The sequence below is a fragment of the Ruditapes philippinarum genome, unplaced genomic scaffold (genome assembly GCF_026571515.1).
Source record: "Ruditapes philippinarum isolate M1 unplaced genomic scaffold, ASM2657151v2 ctg4175_1_1_1_1, whole genome shotgun sequence".
NCBI lineage: Eukaryota > Metazoa > Mollusca > Bivalvia > Venerida > Veneridae > Ruditapes > Ruditapes philippinarum.
The window spans coordinates 60,572-85,562 of record NW_026853197.1 but is presented as its reverse complement, the minus strand read 5'-3'; the positions used below and the strand labels follow the sequence as shown (position 1 = coordinate 85,562).

Sequence of the window (24,991 nt, the reverse complement as noted above, 5' to 3'; positions counted from 1 at the left end):
AACGCTTAGCCAATTTCATCCAAACTTCACAGGAATCTTCCTATGGTAGCCAACTTTAATTGTTTAAGGAATTTAATTCCAAGCAGAATTCTGGTTGCCATGGCAACCGAAAGAAAAATCTTAAATATTTTCTTTTAGAAAACCAAAAGAGCTAGAGCTTAAATTTTTGGCATGAAACATCATCTAGTTAGTTTTTACCAAGTGTGTTCAAATAAATGCCCACGGTTCAAAATTGTCCCGCCCTGGGGGTCATAGGTTTTCCTTATTTGTATATAGTAAAAACTTAAAAAATCTTCTTTTAAAAACCTTAATAGCTAGAGCTTAGATATTAAGCATGAAAAATATTCTAGTGAGTGTCTACCTAGTTTGTTCAAATAAAAGCCCTTTGGTTAAAATTGGCCCCGCCCCAGGGAGTCACTGTTTTTCCTTATTTGTATATAGTAAAAATGTAAAAAATCTTCTTTGAAAAAAAACCCAAATAGCTAGAGCTTAGATATGAAGCATGAAACATCTTTTAATGGGTGTCTACCAAGTTTGTTTAAATAAAAGCCCCTGGGTAAAAAATTGTTCGCCCCAGGGAGTCATTGTTTTTCCCTTTATGTATATCTTAAAAATTAAAAAAATCTTCTTTTATAAACCCAAAGAGCTAGAGCTAAGATATTTCGCATGAAACATCATTTAATGGGTTTCTACCAAGTTTGTTTAAATAAAATTCCTGGGGTAATAATTCGGGGAGGGTTATTGTTTTTCCTTGTATGCATTTAGTAAAAAAATCTACTTATAAAACCCAAAAGAGCTAGAGCTTAGATATTTATCATGAAACATCTTCTAATGGCTGTCTACCAAGATTGTTCAAATAAAAGCCCCTGGTTTAAAATTGACCTTGGCCCAGGGGTCTATATATAGGTGAACGATTTCAGGGCCATCATGGCTCTCTTGTTTATGGTTAACATAATTATAGAAAGGGAACGGGAGGCATGTTGCCTGATAACCGGTACCATATAATTTACAGCTGAAGAAAAAAGTAAGCCTACGCCTTAAAAATAACAATATAAACATATTAAGCTAGGATTTTGGATGTAAACCAGAATTTTTAATTATGGCGAAAATCAGATAATGCGAGAAAACGAAATAGCTTGCATCTGAAGCAAAAAACTTTCAAGATCTTACAAAGTGTTTGATCAAACAACTCGTATACTGAAAGTGATCCATTGTTCTGATTGGCAAGCTTATATTTCCCCCAGTAGAATAGTGCATATCCCATAGAAATAAGTAATCATCAATAAAATATTTACGGCTTTTTTCTTTTTCAAACGTAGCAATATTTGTCTTGAGAAATGATGCCGAGAAGGACTTCATAGACACGTTGTATTGCTATACTGAATTTATTTACTATGATGTTTACTTGCATTTAATTTCTAAAGAACTTTTTTACAGAGTTACTCTCCTTTGATTTCATTACTCCATTATAATAAGTGGAGACTCGGGTAAATTCTAATTATATTTTCTATTCAAATATTTATTCCATGCCAATTTGATATGAATAACCTTATTAAGTAAGTGTCTTTAATGTATCCTTAGAAGTTTTTGCAAGTTTTGTAAATTGACATCGTGAGGACTTATAAAGCAAATTAGCTCTATCGGGTTAACTTATGACATATGACCCAGGGTAAATATAATTTTATCTAACCTGTTATTTAAAGAAACATGTATGCTCTTTTTTCATTGTCAAATTGAGCTGAATTGACTTTATATTACAAAAGATTGGCTGTTAAAATGATGATTGGCCAACAGTTGATATTCAAACATGTTTATCAGCCTAAAACATAACAGCCTAGGATAATGTCCATGCTATTGATAATTGCGTTTATGTTATTCTATGGAAGCCTTTCCTAAGAAAATTAAAAATGGAGTTTCGAATTTGTATTTGTTGTGAGAATTATGTACAGTGCATATTACATGTGCCATATTTTTTCAACTATTTATATAATTAATATTTATTTTTAAGAAAAGAGGAAACTACGGTGTTCCGTTTGGACACGTTTGGACAATCGTGACATTTAATTTATTCTGTACCCGCGATGCACGATGATACGATGGTGAAAACGCGATGGCACGATGGTACGATGGTGAAAACACGATGGTACGATGGTGAAATCACGATGGTACGATGGCGAAACCGCGATGGCGCGATAGTACGATGGTGAAAACGCGATGTTACATCGCGTTTTCACCATCGTACCATCGTGATTTCACCATCGTACCATCGCGTTTTCACCATCGTACCATCGCACCATCGTGCCATCGCGTTTTCACCATCGTGCCATCGCGTTTTCACCATCGTACCATCGCACTTTCACCATCGTACCATCGCGATTTCACCATCGTACCATCGTGATTTCACCATCGTACCATCGTGTTTTCACCATCGTACCATCGTGCCATCGCGTTTTCACCATCGTACCATCGTGCATCGCGGGTACAGAATACAGAAAACGCGATGGTACGATGGTAAAAACACGATGGTACGATGGTAAAAACGCGATGGTACGATGGTGAAATCGCGATGGTACGATGGTGAAATCGCGATGGTACGATGGTGAAATCGCGATGACACGATGGTGAAAGCGCGATGGCACGATGGTGAAAACACGATAGCGCGATGGTACGATGGTGAAAACACGATGATACGATGGTGAAATCACGATGGAACGATGGTGAAAACGCGATGTAACAACATCGCGTTTTCACCATCGTACTATCGCGCCATCGCGATTTCACCATCGTACCATCGTGATTTCACCATCGTACCATCGTGTTTTCACCATCGTACCATCGTGCCATCGCGTTTTCACCATCGTACCATCGTGCATCGCGGGTACAGAATAAATTAAATGTCACGATTGTCCAAACGTGTCCAAACGGAACACCGTAGGAAACACTATTAATTGCTTTAATTATTATTTGTTATACATTGACTGTATAAATGTATATATGGATTAAATTTAAGAACAAACAAAAATTAAATTCGTTTGAATATAAGAGGAAAAAACATAAAATCGATTCTATGATTGATTAGGTAGATTTTCCCATTTTTTTTTATTTGAAATTAAGTATATGATTTTCTTTCTTAACACAGGAAATTGATCGTAAAGCAGAAAATTGTAGGGAGTTCGATAAAGAGGTTTAGGAAATTGTATTGAATCAGAAATGATGAGCATTACCGGAGAGGAGAACTGTAGATGTAAAATATGTGATAAGCTTTTCTCTAATGACAGTCAACTTAAAACACACATGGCGATTCACACAAGTGAGAAACATTTTAGATGTGATACATGTGATAAATCATTTCATTTCCTTAGTCGCCTGAAAGACCATATCAGCATTCACACTGGTGAGAAGAATTTTGAACGTGATAATTGTGGCAAAGCATATTCAAGTATCTCTTGTCTTCAGAATCACAAGACAGTTCACACTGGTGAAAAGAGCTTTGCTTGTGATACATGTGATCAATCGTTTTCGTACCTTAGTACCCTGAAAAAACATATCCGCATTCACACTGGTGAGAAGAATTATGAATGTGATAATTGTGGCAAAACATTCTCAAGAAGCTCTCATCTTCAAAGGCACATGGTAATTCACACTGGTGCAAAGAACTTTGCATGCCAAATATGTGAAAAATCATTTAATTGTAAAGGTAATCTTAAAAGGCACCTGTCAGTTCACACTGGTGAAAAGAGCTTTGCTTGTGAAATATGTGATAAATCATTTTCATACCTTAGTCGCCTGAAAGAACATATCCGCATTCACACTGGTGAGAAAAATTATAAATGTAATAATTGTGACAAAACATTTCTAAGTTCGTCTCATCTTCAAAGGCACATGGCAATTCACACTGGTGAAAAGATCTTTGCATGCGAAATATGTTATAAATCATTTAATTTCAAAGGTAACCTTCAAAGGCATATGGCAATTCACAGTGGAGAGAAAAATCATAAATGTGAAGTTTGTGAGAAAGCATTTTCTCAAAGAAGCAACCTTACAGCACATATCATAATCCACACTGGTGAGAAGAAATAAAAATGTAAAATCTGTTCTTAAGTGTTTACCCAACGAGGTCAACTCAAGGCACATGTTCCAGTTTATGACGGTCAGAAGATTCATAGATGTGAAATTTGTTTAAGAACATTTCTCTATGCAAGCAAGCTGAAAAAACATATGAGCACAGCAAATCACACTGGTGAGAAAAAGTTTACATGTGGAATTTGTGAAAAATCATTTCTTCTGAAACACCACCTTAGTACCCATTTACGAATACACACAGACGAGAAGAATTTCACATGTGGAGTTTGTGATAAGTCATTCCGATTTAAAAGTAATCTTAAAAGTCATTTGAAAATTCACACTGGCAGAAAGAACAATGTATGTGGGGTTTGTCAAAAAGCCTTTTATGGAATTTGTGATCTCAGAAAACATATGGAGATTCACATTGGAACTAAGCAATATAAATGTGATCTATGTGGTAAATCATTTGCTCAGAATTCTGGACTTAGCATGCACATGACCATTCACATGGGTATCAAGAGATATAAATGAAAAATATGTGAAAAAATGTTTTTGCAAAGCAGTGCTTTTAAAAGACATATGGCCATTCACACTGGCGATAATAGGTATAAGTGTGAAATATGTGACAAATCAGTAACAGTAATATAGAAGATAAACTCAGTGATGTAACGACACTGATTGGAGACGCATTCAATGACAATATACATTGGTTACAAGAATTTCTCATACAAATACATTTTTTCTCTCTTATTTTTGTTTCTTTTATTATTGACACGAATCTTTTGTATACAATATATTTGTATTGTTTATGTTGTGTCTCATTTGTTGTAAAGAAGCTATAGTTTGTGTAAACAAAATGTGTTGCAGATGTTAAAAAGATGTTTGTAAAATTCGTATATCAGTTTCATTTCTATCTTATTTTGTGTTTTTTACTGTCATTGACACATTTACAATGACATTTACAGACTACATGATCATGGGGGAAATCATTAGAATATATAAAAGAAAACGGTATGTTATATATGCATTGTTCAACTGAAAATACCAAAACCACATATGTATTCTAAACGTTCTGATAACAAATTCTAGTCAGACGTTATGATTTTTAAATCACTTAAAAAAATTTAATTTAACTAAATAAGTACTATGTCATGTGGTCGATATTCGTGTTTTTGAATATCGTTTTCATGTATCATTTTGTCCTTGTATTTGTATATATATCTCTTGTATTTGTCTGTTTACAGTCCGATATACACTCCATCATCCCATATCATTCCTATATCATTCCATTTCATCATCTCATTATAACAACTAATTTCTCATATTTCATTTGACATAATTTGCATGCCGGGCCTCAGTTTTTACAAACTTCCCGGAAAATCCACCTCACGCATGCGCACTTTGGTATAAATATTTCTCTTGGTTTGCGCCAGAAATTGTTGTCTTATTTATTTATTTATTTATCAAGGCGTATGTTTATGTCCTTACAGGTAATTGTTGTTATTCATTATGTTTCATTATCATGCATATTTCCATTGATCGTTTATGTATTTCGGATCTGTATTTATGCACTTTGGTATAAATATTTCTCTTGGTTTGCGCCAGAAATTGTTGTCTTATTTATTTATTTATTTATCAAGGCGTATGTTTATGTCCTTACAGGCATAAACAGACCATTCATACATCTTGTAAAAGGACCATACGACAACTAGTATAATAAAATTATATAAGAAACTGTAAAGAGTGACCGCGAGCGGGGACAAGGCTGAATTTTTTATTGTTTACTTTTTCTAAAAGCAAAGAAACGATTAAAACAAATGTTTAAAAAGAAAATTAAATAAAAAATTCTCTGCAGTGTCCTGTTACAGTGTATCATTGTCGTGCTGACAATATGGATAAGGTGTGGTTTCAAATGTTGAGAACTACTGTTTTACATGGGGTATGAAAATAAATGTTAAATAAACGAAGGCCATTATTTGTTTTAAATGGCATAATCACTTTTGGGGAATTCTACAGATACGATTTAAAATAGAACTTGTTTATCTTCATTAAAAATGGTAACGCATGCAGAATCAGATTGTCGAACGTGCCTCGTTGCCGGTTTGTTTTAAAAAAAAACTGGATAATTATAAGCAATCATGGTGCGCAGAAAACAATGATTATCCGCGATTATAAAGTTTAAGTTTATTTAAACACACTTTTAAACGGCAGAAATATATTGATTACATACAATATAGAAGTAAATATATGTGACAACATTTTCGAATTTCCGGATATCTGCTCTCTTGGATATGGAAATATATTAGAACATGTTAAAATCAACGACTGTGTTAAAAAGATACATTAATCATGCTAAAACATTGCTTCCGGTTTTTTACCTAGTAATGTGTGTGTCTGGTATTATATGTACTAGTATATATGCACGTTCAATTGTTCTCCTGACTTTTTGTATATTTTAAATCTTTCTCCCACTGAGAGCACAGATATTCTCATTTGTATTTTAGTTATTCTATAAAACAATAAACTCGTTTTAATGCAAAGTATATGAAGGCTAGGTTCTAAAGGTCGTGAATGGTAGCTTGTATTTTCCCGTACCGTCCATGTATAGACTTAGTCAAACCGAATCTGCTACATTTTCAGTTTCGCCGTTTTATGCGTTCTTTTGGAATTCTGTTTCTTTTTCTCTGTTTTGAAGTCCACGATTGGTATATTGCGTCATGACACTAATATATGTTTGACAATATTTTCTTTACAAATATATATAGCAATTTTACGACTTTCAAAATCACTCCTGGTGCACAAACCATTAGTTCATACGCTATTCAATATACATTGTATTGTTAATAAACATGTTTTTTTTTATAGTTAACATAATTATAGAAAGGGAACGGAAGGCATGTTGCTTTTCGTATTTGCAACCAATTCTGAAAACTGGTACCATATAACTTGGAGCTGAAGAAAAAAGTATAAGCTTACGCCTTAAAAAAAACAATAAAAACATATTAAGGTAGGGTTTTGGATGTTAACCTGAACTTTTGATTATGGCGAAGATCAGATAATGCAAGAAAACGAAATAGCTTGCATCTGAAGGCCAGTCTTATACAAACAACTTTCAAGGTTTTACAAAGTGCTCGATCAAACGACTCGTATACTGAAAGTGATCCAATTTTCTATGGTAAGTTTATATTTTCCCCTGTAGAATAGCGCATATCCCATAGAAATTAGTACAGAAATAAAATGTTTACGTTTTTTAGCTCGACTATTCGAATAATATGAGAGCTATTGTAGTCGCCCCGGCGTCGGCGTCAGCGTCTGCGTTGGTTAAAGTTTTTATGTAAATTCAAATATCTCAATTATTGCATGAGATATTCAGTTTAAACTTACAATACTTATTTATAGTAACAATGTACATCAGATTGACAAGTTGGAAAACTCTGCCTACAATATTTACAGAATTATGCCCCTTTTAACTTAAAAATTTTGGTTAAAGTTTCATGTAAAGTCAATCTCTCAATTATTGCTTGAGATATTCAATTGAAATTTACAATACTTTTTTAAAGTAACAATGTACATCAGTTTGCAAAATTGCATAACTGCCTGCAATATTTGCAGAATTATTTGCCCATTTGAAACATGTACATAGAGTCATAATTGGAGAGTCATAATTGTATGTCACTGACCAAGTTCATAACTCTACTCGCATTAAGTCTGATTCTTCTCCCCTTTTCTACTTAGTCTCTTGGTTAATGTTTGGATGCAAGTTTTACATATCTCAATAACTATTAAAGATATTTATTTAAAACCTCACATATGAATTAAGAATCATAATTGTAGGTCACTGACCAAGATCCATAATTTTATCTTGCATTTAGGCTGATTTTTCTCCCTTTGTCAACTTATAATTTCATGGTAAAGTTTTGCTTGTAAGCTGTTATCTCCATAACTACTGAAGATTTTGTGCCTTTTTTTGGGACATTTTTATGCATTCATAATAATAAAGCAGTGATTTACTTGATAAAATATCTTAATAACAAGCCTTTGTACATTTCGGTCAATTTTATGTATACATGCATTATTATACTCAATTAAACACCCCTGTGACAATTTTTGAATAATCGAGCCAATACTGTCCCCCGACAGTTATTGTTTCTTTTCGAATCAAGCAATATTTGTCTTGAGAAATGATGCCGAGAATGACTTCATGGACACGTTGTATTGCTATACTGAATTTATTTATTGTTGAATTACTTGCTTTTAAATTCTAAATATCTGTTTTACAGAGTAACTCCCCTTGGATTTCATTACTCCATTATAATAAGTGGAGAATCAGGCAGATTCTAATTATATTTTCTATTTAGATATTTATTCCATACCAATTTGATATGAATAACCTTATTGAGTAAGTGTCTTTTATGTATGTGCAGAAGTTTTTGCTAGTTTTTTTTTTATTGAAATCGTAAGGTGAAAGCAAACTGGCTCTACCAGTATCGGGTTATGATATGACCCAGGTCAAGGGTAAATATAATTTTTATTTTTCTAACCTGTTTATTCTAAATAATAACAATATAAACATATAAGGATGTAAACCGGAATTTTGATTATGGCGAAGATCAGATAATACAAGAAAACGAAATAGTTTGCATTCGTAAGTCCATCTTATACAATGAACTTTCAAGGTTTTACAATGCAAAGTGTTTGATAAAACGACTCGTCAACTGAAGAAGATCCGCTATTCAGTGGCAAGCTTATATATTCCCCAGTAGAATAACATGGACACGTTGTATTGCTATACTGAATTAATTAATTGTCTAATACAGTATGATGTTTACTTGCGTTTAATTTCTAAAGAACGTGTTTACAGAGTAACTCCCCTTTGATTTCAATTCTCCATTATAATAAGTGAAGACTCGGGTAGATTCTAATTATATTTTGTATTTAAATAGTTATTCCATGCCAATTTGATATGAATAACCTTATTCACCGAGTCCAATCGTTCACTATGTTTCCCAGGCGGAGAACGCATGAAGAGATCAATTTTACAGGTGGAAAAACCGATACTGTGGTAAGAAAATTGTCTTCAATTTCTTTGAAAATGCATATTTCAAAAAAATTTATAGCCTATTCTGATCTCGTATGATTACTTTATCCGACAGGCATCTCAAACTTGCCAAATCTTTGTTAACTTATTAGATCATTATCGACAACTGCACAAGAAAAGTCACAAAATTGGTAAAATCGCTCTTTGATAGCCAATAACTTGACATCCAAGCAAACTTCTAAACATTTGTATCGCTCTAAAGGCACTTTATTAACATATCCTCATCCACCAAAAAGCCTGTTCTATTTTCTATTCCGTATTTTTGGAGTATAATATCGTTTAAGCGAATTTTCAAAATGAAGGCATGAGCCGAACTTTTCACGTGGTTTCATAGGTTTGAAAAGTGAACGCATGAGCAGGTGGTATTTTTAAAACTCCAGTTTTTCTTAATTATCTAACAAATTTAACTTTAAAATTTTCAAATTTTTATTCCAATAAATGAGAGACACTTCTTTTTACAAATTAAAATATACTTTGTAACGCTGTATATATATATGCTAATTAGCAAAAGTACGAGGTCTGTTGGGAAAGATCGTGTAAAATTAAAGTAATTCCTCGTTTGTAATATTTACAAAAGCAGTTGTTAAGATGACAAAGAAAAGCATAATAGTTCCTCGAAAACTTGTAAACTTGTTAATAGTGTTTAATACATAAAACGGAGAGATAACTAAGTCTTGTCATGTTGAATAAAATCAACAACTGACGACATTAAGCTGATTTATATAATAATCTTACATGACACTTTGGAAAAATCCTTTGCATGCATTGTAAATGATTGTTTTACAAAATATGTACTTTGATAATTAAATCATGAATCCTGAATAATTGTATACAATTACTATCATACATGCATAATATTAAACAACAAATACAACAAAGGACAAATAACAAATAATAGCGTATGTATACTCTTTTAAAGTCCCTGTACCTCAAAACTTTAATAGTCTAATACATGTTTGATATGATAAACCTGATACTCAAATAAAGAATTACCAATATTACAAATCTTACATAGATATTATCGAATTTAACAAGTTCTGTAAATAAAGGGAGGTAATTAAAAACACATTTTGATAAATACTTTGCCTATTCTTCATTAAAATAAAAAGTGTATTATTTTTAAAAGAAAAACTTATAATGAACCTAAAAAAATATGTGTTATTTCAGTATTTTCTTGTATGTTCATTTTGTTGTAAGGAAGGTGATATATATATTCTTGCTTAAAGGTCCTGTATTTTATAATTAAGGATGTAACATCCTTGCGAAAGTTGTATATAAAGTCAGTTCTTATGAAAAACATATACTTAAGAAGTTGACATTATTAAACACATTATATGATATTTCTTGAGGAAAAAAGGTTGTGAAATTTTTATTGGAATGCAAAACTGATTTTTTTTTTTTGCCAAAAACATATTTCTAATTATCTCCTTTTTTATCGGAAATTTTAAATTTTGGCAATATCCTTATCAAAAAGGTTTTCTGTAACTTTTAACATTGTTAATTCTTTATTTAAGCCAAAGATGTTTCATATAAGAACATAAAATTTTGAGTCACAGGATCTTTAAGTGTATGTTACATCTTTAATTTATCACACACCCGTGCCGATTTTGCGACTCCGTAAATATGGTCAATCTCCTACGCAGTGATCTCCCCTTGTAAACAGGATTAGATAAAGTAGCAAAGCGTGACGTAACCGCTGTGAGGAGTGTGAAATAATTATGGTATTGCACGGCCGTGCATATATTTTGACGTGACGTCATTAGCGTTATACAAACATAGTGTAAAGACGCCTAAATGTTAGCGTTATACTATAGGTGCGTCAATGAAAAATGACTCTTTTTTCACTTTAAACGGTCTTTATTTTTTGTATGTGATAAATAGAATATTAAATTCGTGTAACTTCATTACTGAATTTATTGCACTCGTTGAATAAAATAATAAAATGCTCGCCAGAGCCTCGCATAATATAATTTTATTCAACTCGTGCAATAAATTTAGTATTGAACTCACACTCATTCAATATCCTCTATATAATATACAGGAAATTTAAGTCCCATCAACCAATTGTGTTGTATTTTGCAAATATTTTACTCAAAGTTTTAGAAATGAGGATTTATTATATTTCCACAGAACCGAACAGACCTTCATCTATTGCTTATAAGCAATTCGTCATAAGGTATGAAAATAGGGACTTCTGTTTGCTCAAACATTTGGAACGAAAATTTTGGAATTTAAAGGTTCAGTGATCGATAACATGTGAGATATCCATGAAAACTGGAGTAACCAAAAAGTCCGCCTGCTCATGCGTTCATTTTGCAATCTGATGAAACCACATGAAAAGTTCGGCTCATGCGTTCATTTTGAAAATTCGCTTAAACGATATTATACTCCAAAAATACGGAATAGAAAAAGAACAGACTTTTGGTGGATGAGGATATGTTAATAAAGAACCTTTAGAGCGATACAAATGTTTAGAAGTTTGCTTGGATGACAAGTTATTGGCTATCAAAGAGCGATTTTACCAATTTTGTGACTTTTCTTGTGCAGTTGTCGATAATGATCTAATAAGTTATCAAAGATTTGGCTAGTTTGATATGCCTGTCGGATAAAGTAATCATACGAGATCAGAATAGGCTATAAAGTTTTGTGAAATATGCATTTTCAAAGAAATTGAAGACAATTTTCTTACCACAGTATCGGTTTTCCACCTGTAAAATTGATCTCTTCATGCGTTCTCCGCCTGGGAAACATAGTGAACGATTGGACTCGGTGTTATTGAGTTAGTGTCTTTAATGTATGATACAGGTCCAGGGTAAATATTATTTTTATTTATCTAACCTGTTTATTCTAAACTGTTAATTAAAGAGACATGCATGCTCTTTTCTTTTGTCAAATTGAGCTGAATTGCCTTTATATTACAAAAGATTGGCTGTCAAAATGATGATTGCCAATAGTTGATATTGAAAAATGTTTATCGGCCTAGGATAATGTCCATGCTATTGATAATTGCATTTATGATGTTCTATGGTAGCTAGCCTTTCCTATGAAAATTAAAAATGGAGTTTCGAATTTGCATTTGTTGTGAGAATTATGTACAGTACATAATTATTATACATGTGCTATATTTTTCAACTATTTAAGAAAATAGGAAACACTATTAATTGCTTTGATTATTATATTTGTTATACTTTGACTGTATAAATGTATATATGGATTAAATTTAAGAACAAACAAAAATTAAATTCGTTTGAATATGAGCGGAAAACAATTAATAAACCTGATTCTAAAATTGATTAGGTAGATCTACCCATTTTTTATTTGAAATTAAGTATATGATTTTCTTTCTTAACACAGGAAATTGATTGTAAAGCAGAAAATTGAAGGGAGTTCAATAAAGAGGTTCAGGAAATTGTATTGAAACAGAAATGATGAGCATTACCAGAGAGATGAACTATAAATGTGAAATTTGTGATAAGCTTTTCTCTAATGACAGTCAACTTAAAACACACATGACGATTCACACCAGTGAGAAACATTTTAGATGTGATACATGTGACAAATCATTTTCTTACCTTAGTGAACTGAAAGAACATATCCCCATGCACACTGGTGAGAAGAATTATGAAGGCATACCATTTTCAAGTAGCTCTCATCTTCAAAGGCACATTGCAATTCACACTGGTGAGAAGAATTATAAATGTGATTATTGTAGCAAAACATTCCCAAGCAGTTTTAATCTTCAAAGGCACATGACAGTTCACACTGGTGAAAAGAATTATAAATGTAATAATTGTGGCAAAGCATACTCAAGAAGCCATCATCTTCAAAGACACGTTGCAGTTCACACTGGTGAAAAAAACTTTACATGCCAAATATGTGATAAATCATTTTCTTACCTTAGTAACCTGAAAAGACATATCCACATTCACACTGGTGAGAAGAATTATGAATGTGATTATTGTGATAAAACATATTCAAGTATCTCTAATCTTAAAAATCACATGACAGTTCACACCGGTGAAAAGAACTTTGCTTGTGATACATGTGATAAATCATTTTCTAACTTTAGTACCCTGAAAAGACATGTCCGCATTCACACTGGTGAGAGTGAGAAGAGTTATAAATGTAACAATTGTGATAAAGCATATTCAAACATCTCTAATCTTCAAAGCCACATGACAATTCACACTGGTGTAAAGAACTTTGCATGCGAAATATGTGATAAATCATTTAATTGTAATGGTAATCTTAAAAGGCACTTGTCAATTCACACCGGTGAAAAGAACTTTGCTTGTGAAATATGTGATGTTTCATTCAATTTTAAAGATAAACTTAAAAGGCATATGGAAATTCACAGTGGCGAAAAAAAACATATATGTGAAATTTGTAATAAAACATTTACTGAAAGAAGCAACCTTACATCTCATTTAATAATCCACAAAGGTGAGAAGAAATACAAATGTGAAATCTGTCTAAAAGCATTCATCAGACGAAATCAGTTCAAGGCGCATGTTTTAATTCATGCTGGTCAGAAGTTTCATAGATGTGATATTTGTTTTAGAACATTTCGCTATGCAAGCGGGCTGAAAAGACATATAAGCACTGCAAATCACACTGGTGAAAAAAGGTTTACATGTGGAATTTGTAAAAAATCATTTCTTCAAAAAACCCTCCTTAAAAGTCATTTGCGGATACATACAGGCGAGAAGTTCACATGTGGAGTATGTGATAAATCATTCAGATTTAAAAGTAGTCTTAAAAGCCATTTAAAAATTCACACTGGTGAGAAAAACAAAGTATGTGGGGTTTGTCAAAAAACCTTTCATGCAAGTAGTTATTTCAGAGAACATATGGAGATTCACACTGGAACCGCGAACTATAAATGTGATCTATGTGGTAAATTATTTACTAGCAAACCTGGTCTTAACCACCACATGAACATTCACATGGGTATAAAGAGACATCAATGTGAAATATGTGATAAAATGTTTTTGCGAAGCTGTAATCTTAAAAGACATATGACCATTCACACTGGCGGTGGTGAAAGGTATAAGTGTAAAATGTGTGACAAATCATATTCTCAAGGTGGTTCCCTTAAAAGGCATATGTTAAGTCACACTGGTCATTAATTTGTAATTCTAAGATGTATGAATATAGTAGATAAACTGAGTGATGTAACCTGTTAAAATCCCGGTGATAAATAAATAATCACCGGCACTGATTGGAGACACATTCAATGACAAGATACATTGGTTACAAGAATTACTTATACAATTACATTTATTTCTCTTGTTTTTTATTATCATCAAAGATCCTTTGTATATATGTATTGTTTTATGTTGTGTCTCTGTTGTTGTTAAGAAACTATTGTTAGTGGAAACAAACTTTGTTGCAGATGTTGTAAAGATGTTTGTAAAATTCTTAATACTGTTTCTGTTCTATTTTATTTTGTGATTTTTTACTGTCATAGACTTTACATTTAGAATGGCAGTTACAGACAATTCATGATCGTGGGAGTTATTATTAGATTATATAAGGGAAAACACTATTTTATATGCAGTGAACTGCACATGTACTGATAATATATATCAAAAATATTTCACCATTACAGTCAGGCCAGCTTGCTCATCCATATATAGTCTTAACATGTCAATATTTTTAAAGGAACTCAACTGAGGTCAAAAGCCTCAAACAAAAAAAAGAAATTATTTTATAGATCAACTGGGAATATCAAAGCAGAGAATATGCAAAGAGATGATAGAAAAATATCAAACAAATTTAACTGAAAATGGATAGTTTGTACCATTCTTAGCTCTTTATGAGTTATAAGTGTTTAAAGGCTTTTCTTTTTTGTGTCATTTCCCTTAATAAAAAATTAAAAATGTTTATTTTAGAAAAATGGAGAAAGTGAATGATCTGAATTTTTGCATGTTATTTTTTTATCCATAACTTCATCTCATTGTACACAAATTAGATAAATAACAATTCAGTCCTGCCATGTGAAGGAACCTCAGTGGAGTAGTCCCTTTAATGATCAAAGATGTATAATCATGTCACCATAGAGTAAGAATACTTTTCCTAATTTAGTGATAAAATGGTTTTTGACATGCTTTTGAGAAGGGATGGATATTTTAATGTTTAAAAACGGGTCCTTAAAACATTTTATTTCTCTAATTTGTATATGTAACTTCTAATATACATGTATAATGTATTGGTATATATTTGGATGCTATATCTGTATAATAAGAAATAATTATGTAAATGAACTAGGAAGGAAGTTTTTCACTATAATAGTGAGTGATTTTTATAAATGTATGAATGTTGTATAAACGGTTATAAATTTCAGTAAATTATGATTACATTAGTTAGAGCAATATGAACAAGAGATATACTCTGTTTATAAACAAACTACATGTACGTTTTGACGTCAGACGTTTGTGTAATTGTTGGTAATTGCGAGTTATTGTGTGATTTCAAGTTGACAAAACTCATTTAGAGCCAAAACAAACAAAAAATAAGATATTGTAAGGTCATTATGTCAAAGTTTTTTGGAACAGTGTATTATCTATTTTGAGGGAATCAAGTAAAAGAGCAAACACTATAGAGCCTGATCAGACTGTGTGATAGAGCATCCTGGCCTTGCTTGTTAGGCTAATCATTTTTCATTTCCAGCAGTTCTAGAATTAACGTAAGTATCAGAACAATTCAGATAATGTTTTTTCTTGATTTTGTGCACAACACTGTTTCAAGTAAAGATGCTTTTCAGAATTATATGGCATTTATTATAAGTTATAATAAGCAGTTTGTTTTTGTATACATGTATGTATTCATTCATGTATATTTCTATGAAAACTATGTTAGATTGCAAACTCATAATTTCTACTTTTTGTAGTTAATTTTAGGATATTTTAATTTTCAGGCATTCGGATTGGTTAGAAATTGATTTAAAATATTTTCAAATTTTCATGCTTTCTGATTGGTTGAACCTATGTTGTTGTTTTTTTTGTTTGTTTTTTTGACCGATCACTATGTTTATTTTCATATTTTTTAGTCATAATTTATGTGGAGAATATATAAAGTGCCACTGGGTATAAATATTAGTATGATATGTTTTACTGAAATTCAAGGAAATTAAACCTGTATACAGCATTTTGTTGTAATAAATCTAAATGTTCGGTATTTATTACTAAGAAGTGTAAATGTGTACTATATTTAGATTATATGACTTTGTTATGCGTATATATATATTGGATTATTGTGAGTTATTATTGTCTAATGTATATTATTGAAAGCTTATTACTATTAAAATCTCCTGGATACAATTACTTATTAGTTTGTTGTTATTTTGATTAAAATCCAGGGTGGGGTTACATATCAGGTCCATCTGTGTGGTGAAGGTAACAGCTATGTTGCCATTGTCACATTTATGTTGTCAAGGTCACATATATGTTATTAAGGTCAAATATTCGTTGTCAAGGTCACATATTTGTTGTCAAGGTCACATATTTGTTGTCAAGGTCACATGTTTGTGGTAAAGGTCACATTTATGTTGATAAAACTTCAAGGACAGGAAGCTATTCAGCTAGTGTGTGAGCTGTAAGTTGTTCTGCTTACTTCTTTACCTGTCTGTTCCTGATGTACTTATTGGCATGATCATCAAAGTCTTCAGATTAATGACAGTAGCAAACATATTGGCATTTTCTCAATACAAACTCATTTGACAAACATGTATTTAATTGATTATAAAAAAAACAAAGTGACCATCAAATTAAGACCACTTGTCGATAAAGAACATGTTGGGCTTTTCCCTTAGATGACCTTTGTTAACAGGTTTGACTGTATAGTGAACTTGTTATGGCAACGAGGCAATACTTAATGTTAACTTTTTATGGCAATGTGGCAATACTAAAGTAAATTTGTTGTGGCAAAAGACAATGCTCAAATTAACTTGTTGAGGCAATACTAACACAGGTATACTTTTTATGGCAATTAGTTACAAGTAATGTTAACTTGTTTTTGGCAATGAGGCAATTCTATAGTCAACTTATAAGTTAATGAGACAATACTACAGTCAACTTAAAGTAAATGAGGCAATACTAACTGAGGTTAACTTATTATGTATATCAAGGTCCTTATCTGAAGTTTTTCAGATGGCACCAAGACGATGCCATTGTCCGTATAACAAGTTCATTTCATGTTAAAAGATACAATAAAGGGAGGTAATTTAACAATTATGCTAATTTTAATGCCAGTTACATTGTCAAACTAGGATGACTATATAAACAAAACAGAACGAACAAAGTCATTAAAATTTGGTAAACACAAACACACGCACACACACACATACACTCATATTATGTTTTAAACTAGCAAGACACAGTATAATGAAATGTGCCAGGTGTTGAGGTGATTGCACACACCAGCAGCTAATGTGGCTCTGGACAGTAACTATGCTCCTAACAGGATGTGGAGTAAACTGATACTATGATATTGTTTAATATGCAAGGAAATATCAAACGGGCAGTCACGTATGGAGATGTATAAAGCAGTAATATCTGATAAAGGGAAGTAATGAAAATATGCAAATTAAAAAGTTGTTGGGTTGTTATATGTTAATAACTATATATAAAAATCACTTTGCAGGGTGGTGTTAAAACATCTTTATAAAACCAATTGAAGAAGATATTTTATCTCAGCTATTTAACCAATTCATAAGAACATGACCTTTGTTTATTGTCAACTGCTTATCTTTTTAAGAAATAGTGACTTTTTTGGTACAAAATAGCTCAAGACTGTTTTATTTCTTTGAAATTCCATTATTTTTTCATTTTCTAAAAATCCTTCTGTGAATGTTTTTAAGAACAGGGAGGTATATCTCCCTTTCAGAAAGGGTGATTCTTTTGAAAGACCCTGCTTCAGTTTATTGCCATGCACCAAACCCTAGTGCACAACTGATGCCATTGCTTTAAGTCAATGGCACGAGACGGTTGGTTTACATCCAACTCAGCTAGGTAAACCTCCTTTCAACCGGTTTAAATCTTAGTTTTACAAGGAGGTTATATTTTCACGGTATTTGTGTGTCACAAACAAATATGACTATGACTTTTATACAAAAGTAATTACGACAAATCTACAGGTTTCCAATATGCATTTTTTTATCTCCCTTTAACTAGGTAGACTGTAAATCACTACATGTATAAAGTATATTATTTTGTACCTTCACATTAAGAATGATTTGTCTATGTTTTTCTCTAATCGGCACAAATATTAGGATGCATTAACCTTTGAAGAAAGAAAGGGCAACAGTATTTATGCCAATGACATATATGTATTGCCTGAACATTGTTTTTAAACAAAATCTAGATATTGAAATATATGAATATATCTTTTTCCCTAATTTGATTTCACGAGAAAAAGAAAGAAAAAAGTTGTTTTTTTCTGAAACGTTTAAGTCTGCAATTCTATAAGGGTCTGGGTTTTCACGGAAATAAAACAAAATATCTCAGAGTAATTTTATTGCTTTGAAAATTTTCTTTAAAAAATCATTTCTCTATCCTTTTGCGAAGAGGATAAACTTGACTTCCTTTCTTTGATTGCTAAGCACCAAAGACTAGTGGACAATGGATGCTGTTGCTAACGCCAATAGTTCGACATGGCGTGTTTATGGCAACAGCCATCTCAGCCAAAGAGTAAATATCCTATCAACAGGTAATATTCTATTGTCTCTCAGATATATGTACTAGTATATCAACTATGAAACAACTGTGGTGGTGGTGTTGGTAGTTTTCGCTTCGAGTCTCGACAGTAAGCCACATTGAAATTATCAGAGCACTGTTCAGCCACCGCCACTGTTCGTTCGGTAGTCTATTGGTCCATCCGCTCAGGCACTGACGGTAATAATGAGGATCCATCCGCCCGTGAAGGATAAAAAAGTAGCTTATACTGTTGAGTACGGACCCGCATATGTCACCAGTCATGCCCTGTAAGGGGTAATCCTGAAGCATAGAGTGGTGATAATATACCTCCATGCAAAATCCACTGAGTATTAGTAGCCAAATATATGAATTTTGAGCCAAATAGTAGTCACTATACGGCGGTCAATGAGAACCAAAATGAACAGTAACCTGAGACAATATGAAAAGGAGGTAGCCCTTAAAAGGGTTGTTGGTAACAAACAAATGATGTCCTGAAGCCGTCACTCTGTGTGCTAGAAGCTTACGCAGCCTAGAACAGTTTCCTCTAAAAAGTACTAATAAGCCATTTATCTGAACTAATTTTTGCTTCACTTGCAAACAGATATAGTGATTAAGTATATATTTTGTATGGAAATCAAAATACTTCATTTTTTACATTTTGCTACTTTTGACAAACTGTTTCACATAACATACTATTTCCTTCTAACATGCTCTTAGACCTTTATTTAACGTTGTCAAACTCACGTGTGCCCTTTTTTAAGAAGGACAAAAATAGTTTCTGAGGCATGAGCCTTTAAAGAACACGAAACTCACAATGTGGCATACAAATCGTCTCAAACAATGAAAAACAAATGAAAAAATGAATGAAACAGATAAACCTGTTGACAAAGGTCATCCCATGGAGAAACCGAACATGTCCTTTATAGAGAAGTGATCCGAACACGTCCTTTATAGACAAAAGGTCTTAATTTTGAGGTCACTTAACAGAGGTTGCTTACTTTTTACCACACATTAAATACGATAAGAATATACGTGTACTTTATACTGTAATATACTAAATTAAAATAGTGCCACACATTTTTTAGGTTCGATATTCAGCCATTTCATAAATTATATGATATCTAAAAAGTGAACCAACCGGTCAGAGAACACCAATTCACTTAAAATCCAATATTCGTATTAATAATTACATTTCGGGAAAAGGAATTCGCGAAACGGGAACATACCGTAAGATGATATTGACCTGGCGTATATTTCTATTTTTTTCTTTATATTTTATAGATAAAAGGCGTATAAAGTAAATCACTGTGACTGTAATTTATCAAAATAGTATACTATATACTTGAGTCAGTCGAAATTGTAAATACTTTGTTATTAATTCATCAAAGTATGTCGTTGACTCAAAACCACTTACCCCTCACCGCTATGGGTTCGAGTCCCGACGGACTGGATTCTTTCGTGTGAGAAAGCTATCAAGCTAGCTAACAGAACATCGGTGGTTCTACTCAGGTGTCCGTTTGTGCCTGCATTAATGCACAGAAGGGCACCTGCATGAGGTCTTCCCCCACCAGTAAAGCTGGAACGTCGCCATATGACCTATACTGTGTCGGTTTGATGTAAAACCCAATCAAACAAACAAATCATCATCAAACGATTGTGAACGCGGTAAGTTGAATAATTGGCAAGAGGACCTGAATGTCTATTTTAACGGGAACCATAATGAGAAATGAAACCAGAAAAACTAATTTCCGGCGTGCTTGTATAAATAATACTGCAGGTAACCTGCTGGTTCTGATTTCCGGAGTGCTCCAAATATAATAGGACAGGGAACCAAAATCGCCTCCGATGAAGAGCAGGCAAACTTATCACCCTTAATGTAGCTGTACTTTCGGCGAAAGTTTTCAAATTTATCACATAAGCGGGTACCTGCATTACTGTAATACTCGCTTAGCTAGCAGACCCTTTGGGACCAGCTCTTTGAGCTTTACTATACTTCCGGCGAAAATCTTCAAATCCATAACATTAGCATGCACTCACATTACCATAATACTCCTTTTGGGGCAGCTCTTTCAGCTGGCTATTTCTACACTTTATCAGCATATTTATTAAATTACCTGATCAAGGACAACGTATATAAATCGTCATGTTACATTTTGTCGTCTAAATTTCTTAACTAATTCATCTCTGTCATTTAGCTTAAATTAAGAAAAAATAAATCATTCCTCTGACAATGTCGTCGTCGACGGTTCGACCATGGCCTGACCACTATTTTGATAATGAATCTCTGGCCATAGCGATAAACACGTGTCGCTGATTTAACTTAGGCCCTTATGCAATGTGAGGCAATATATATGTACATGATACTAAACAACTGGACACTGATAACTGACCAGGTGCATATATTGGTACTACGAAGTCAACCATGAAGTTATCATTATTGGCACTAATAATTGTTGCATTTTGTTCTTTTTGGTATTTTTCTCAATTAAAATATCATAACTTTACAATTACAGTTACAAGTTATACCACATTGATGATTATAAACTTCCATTACTTTTGTATGCACAGCGTTCGGGTAGTTGTTGCACGTCTTACACGAGCGTCTTTTTTCCCGCGCTTTAACGAAACTGGCAAAAGTTGTACATGTATAAATTTTAAAAAAATTGTGATTTCTTTTAATTCTTATAGCCTATTCATATAATAGAACAATTATTGACAATTGTGCCATTGAATATAATGTGATATTCACCGGCAGAAAGTCATATTGACCTAGGCTATCGCCTTGGTCAATTTAAATTTGTCATCTGCCGGTGAATATAACATCATATTCAATGGCTCATTTGTCAATAATTCTATAGTATTGCACGGCTAAATGATAAAATAATCAATAAGTGCTGTACTTTTTCCAACCACTTGGTGTAATTTCTGAATTGTTACCGTCATGTACTGGAAATAGAACAATGCATATCGTAGAAAACCGTAGTGATTTCCGGGTCTTGATTTAATTTTGGTAGCTACGTATGTTGGAATGTGAGCCTTAATTTAGCCATATGTCTGTGATTAGTGTAGTAGCTATTAAAACTTGTGCTTTTTATTTCTTATCCTTTAATTATAAAAGAATAAAGTACAGAAAAAAAATTGACTTGAACATAACACATCAAAATACACAACAGTATCAATATACATACAAAATACACATTCAACAGCAATTATTCACCTTCAAAGTCAAGGTCATTTATGAGTGAAGGTCAAGGGCTGTCTGGTTATTTTTAAGGGATATCCTTGAAGATTATTACGTTCAAGTTTGAAGACAATCCATTCAAAATAACAAAGTTACAGCCAATAATAGCAAAATTTGGACTTTTAACCTTGAAGGTCAAGGTCATTTATGGATGAAGGTCAAGGTTAGTGTGGTCTACTGAAAGTTCTTGTCCCAATGGTTGTTGTGGCCGAGTATGAAGACAATAAACCAAGAACTAAAAAAGTTATGATGCAGGTACAAGTTTACGGACGGCAACGGCAACGCCGCCGCGACTATAACAATACCTCTATTTTTTTTCCAAAAAAAGTCGAGCTAAAAAGGTGTTCAGCTTAAAATGACATTGACTGTCAAGGTCAAATTACTGAATTTTGGTTAAATTGTCATTTGTTATTTATGAGCGGATTTGAATTATACGTGGACTAAACAACACTTGTGGACACAATGACATGCTGAATAATTTAAATATAACATTGACCTTCAAATGACCTTGATCGTCAAGCTCTTATTATAGTTTCATATACATACTCATTAAGTCGAATTTAAAACATTCTTAGTGATTTAAAGATTCAGTATGATTAGGATTTGATACCAGCACCCAATTGTATAAACGTTGGTTAACTTTAACCATTGGGTTAAATCCATGGTTAGGTTAACTTTTGGGTTGAACGTTAAGAATAATATGTATGTGGGTTTGGTAGTTTCAGTCACTGCATATCAAATAAAGTTTTCCTTAATATATTCTTATTTTTACCTATGATCTTATACCGTTATAAATATAAAGTCTATCACAGTAACAAAAAACACAAAATATAATAGAACTGAAACTGTGTTAAGAATTTTACAAACATCTTTTAAAGAGAAACAACATAAACAATACATATATAGTGTATACAAATGATTCATGACAATAATAAAAGAAACAAAAATAAAAGAAAACTAGTAATGTGTCATCCTGCCACGGATGCCCCCGCATGCAGCCAAAATTTCAGATGTTATAATATTTAGTTCCAAATTTGTTTGCACAAATTATTTTTTTCATTTTAAGTTCAAAGCCCTTAAAACTTTTCAATGTTAACACAAACAATTTTCATACAATGTTCAAGGCACTGAAATTATTCAGTCTAAACCTTTTGAAAATAGCATATTTCATATTTGTAGCCAAAAAAATGGCTACATACATTTCCACAAAAGTATGAGTGCTGAAACTGAAAGTTCAAATTTTTTCCAACATTCAAAAAAAATAAGTTTGTCCAAAATCATTGAACCACGACCAAATTCAAACTTAAACTGCTTATTCCTAAGATGTATCTTTATTATTTTCAAAGTGAAAGGGACACAACTCTGCCAAAAAATAATCGAACCATGACCTAATTCCAACTTGACCTGCCCATTCCTTTGACATATCCTATGTCAAATTTGAGTTGAATATGTAACACTGTTGGGTAGATAATGAACAGAAACTGTAAATTTCATATTATTTTCAAAATGAAAGGGGCATTACTCTGCCTAAAATCATTGAAGCATGACCTAATTCGAACTTGGCCTGGGAATTTCAAAAACATATCCATATGTCAAATTCGAGTTGAATGTGTTGTACCGTTGGGGAGATAATGAACAGAAACTGAAAATTTCATATTATTTTCAAAGTGAAAGGGGCATTACTCTGCCAAAAATCATTGAACCATGACCAAATTTGAACTTGACCTGCGCATTCCTTTGACGTATCCATATGTCAAGTTTGAGTTGAATGTGTTGTACCGTTGGGGAGATAATGAACGGAAACTGAAAATTTCATATTATTTTCAAAGTGAAAGGGGCATAACTCTGCCAAAAATCATCGAACCATGACCAAATTCAAACTTGACCTGTATTGTTTCATGACATAACCATGTGTCAAATTTGAGTTGAATGTGTTGTACCGTTGGGGAGATAATGAATGGAAACTGAAAATTTCATATTATTTTAAAGTAAAAGGGGCATAACTCTGCCAAAAATCATCAAACAATGACCAAATTCGAACTTGACCTGTATTTTCTCATGACATATCCATATGTCAAATTTGAGTTGAATGTGTTGTACCGTTGGGGAGATAATGAACGGAAACTGAAAATTTCATATTATTTTAAAGTAAAAGGGGCATAACTCTGCCAAAAATTATCGAACCATAACCAAATTCGAACTTGACCTGTATTTTCTCATGACATATCCATATGTCAAATTTGAGTTGAATGTGTGCACCCGTTAATAAGATAATGAACGGAAACTGATGCTGACGGAATGACAGAATGACGGAAGGACGGAACAGGGTAACACTATATGCCCCGCCAGTATATGCCCCGGCCATTACATGGCGGGGGCATAAAAATGTATTTGTATGAGAATTTCTTGTAACCAATTTATCTTGTCATTGCATACGTCTCCAATCAGTGTCGTTGATTATTTATTTATCACCAAATCAGAACTGGTTACATCACTGAGTTTATCTACTATATTCATACATCTTAGAATTACAACTTTAATGACCAGTGTGACTTAACATATGCCTTTTAAGGGAACCACCTTGAGAATATGATTTGTAACAAATTTCACACTTATACCTATTATCGCCAGTGTGAATGGTCATATGTCTTTTAAGTGCACTGCTTCGCAAAAACATTTTATCCCATATTTCACATTTAGACATTTTATCGCCAATGTGAATGGTCATATGTCTTTTAAGTGCACCGCTCTCCAAAAACATTTTTTCACATATTTCACATTCATGTCTCTTGATACCCATGTGAAAGTTCATGTGATTGTTAAGACCAGTTTTGCAAGTAAATGATTTACCACAATGATCACATTTAAAGTTCTTGGTTGCAATGTGAATAG

General features: G+C 32.7%; 1 protein-coding gene across 1 annotated transcript; it reads left to right on the top strand.

Annotated features, from left to right (window-relative positions):
* Positions 1–1,455: 1,455 nt before the first annotated feature.
* Positions 1,456–16,488, top strand: LOC132736055 (zinc finger protein 208-like). Its single transcript, XM_060723100.1, has 4 exons — positions 1,456–1,487; positions 3,140–4,066; positions 4,103–4,588; positions 12,563–16,488. Exons 2-4 carry the CDS (start codon positions 3,211–3,213, stop codon positions 14,290–14,292), a joined length of 3,072 nt encoding a protein of 1,023 aa, XP_060579083.1. The 5' UTR covers positions 1,456–1,487; positions 3,140–3,210; the 3' UTR covers positions 14,293–16,488.
* Positions 16,489–24,991: the final 8,503 nt, after the last annotated feature.

Bases quoted from the DNA above. Each gene is read 5' to 3' on its own strand.
- LOC132736055 (XM_060723100.1), top strand. From the start codon at position 3,211: ATGATGAGCATTACCGGAGAGGAGAACTGTAGATGTAAAATATGTGAT. The intron at 4,067-4,102 runs GTGAGAAGAAAT...TCTGTTCTTAAG, and splicing joins ACATATCATAATCCACACTG to TGTTTACCCAACGAGGTCAA. The intron at 4,589-12,562 runs ATAAATGAAAAA...TTCAATAAAGAG, and splicing joins TCACATGGGTATCAAGAGAT to GTTCAGGAAATTGTATTGAA.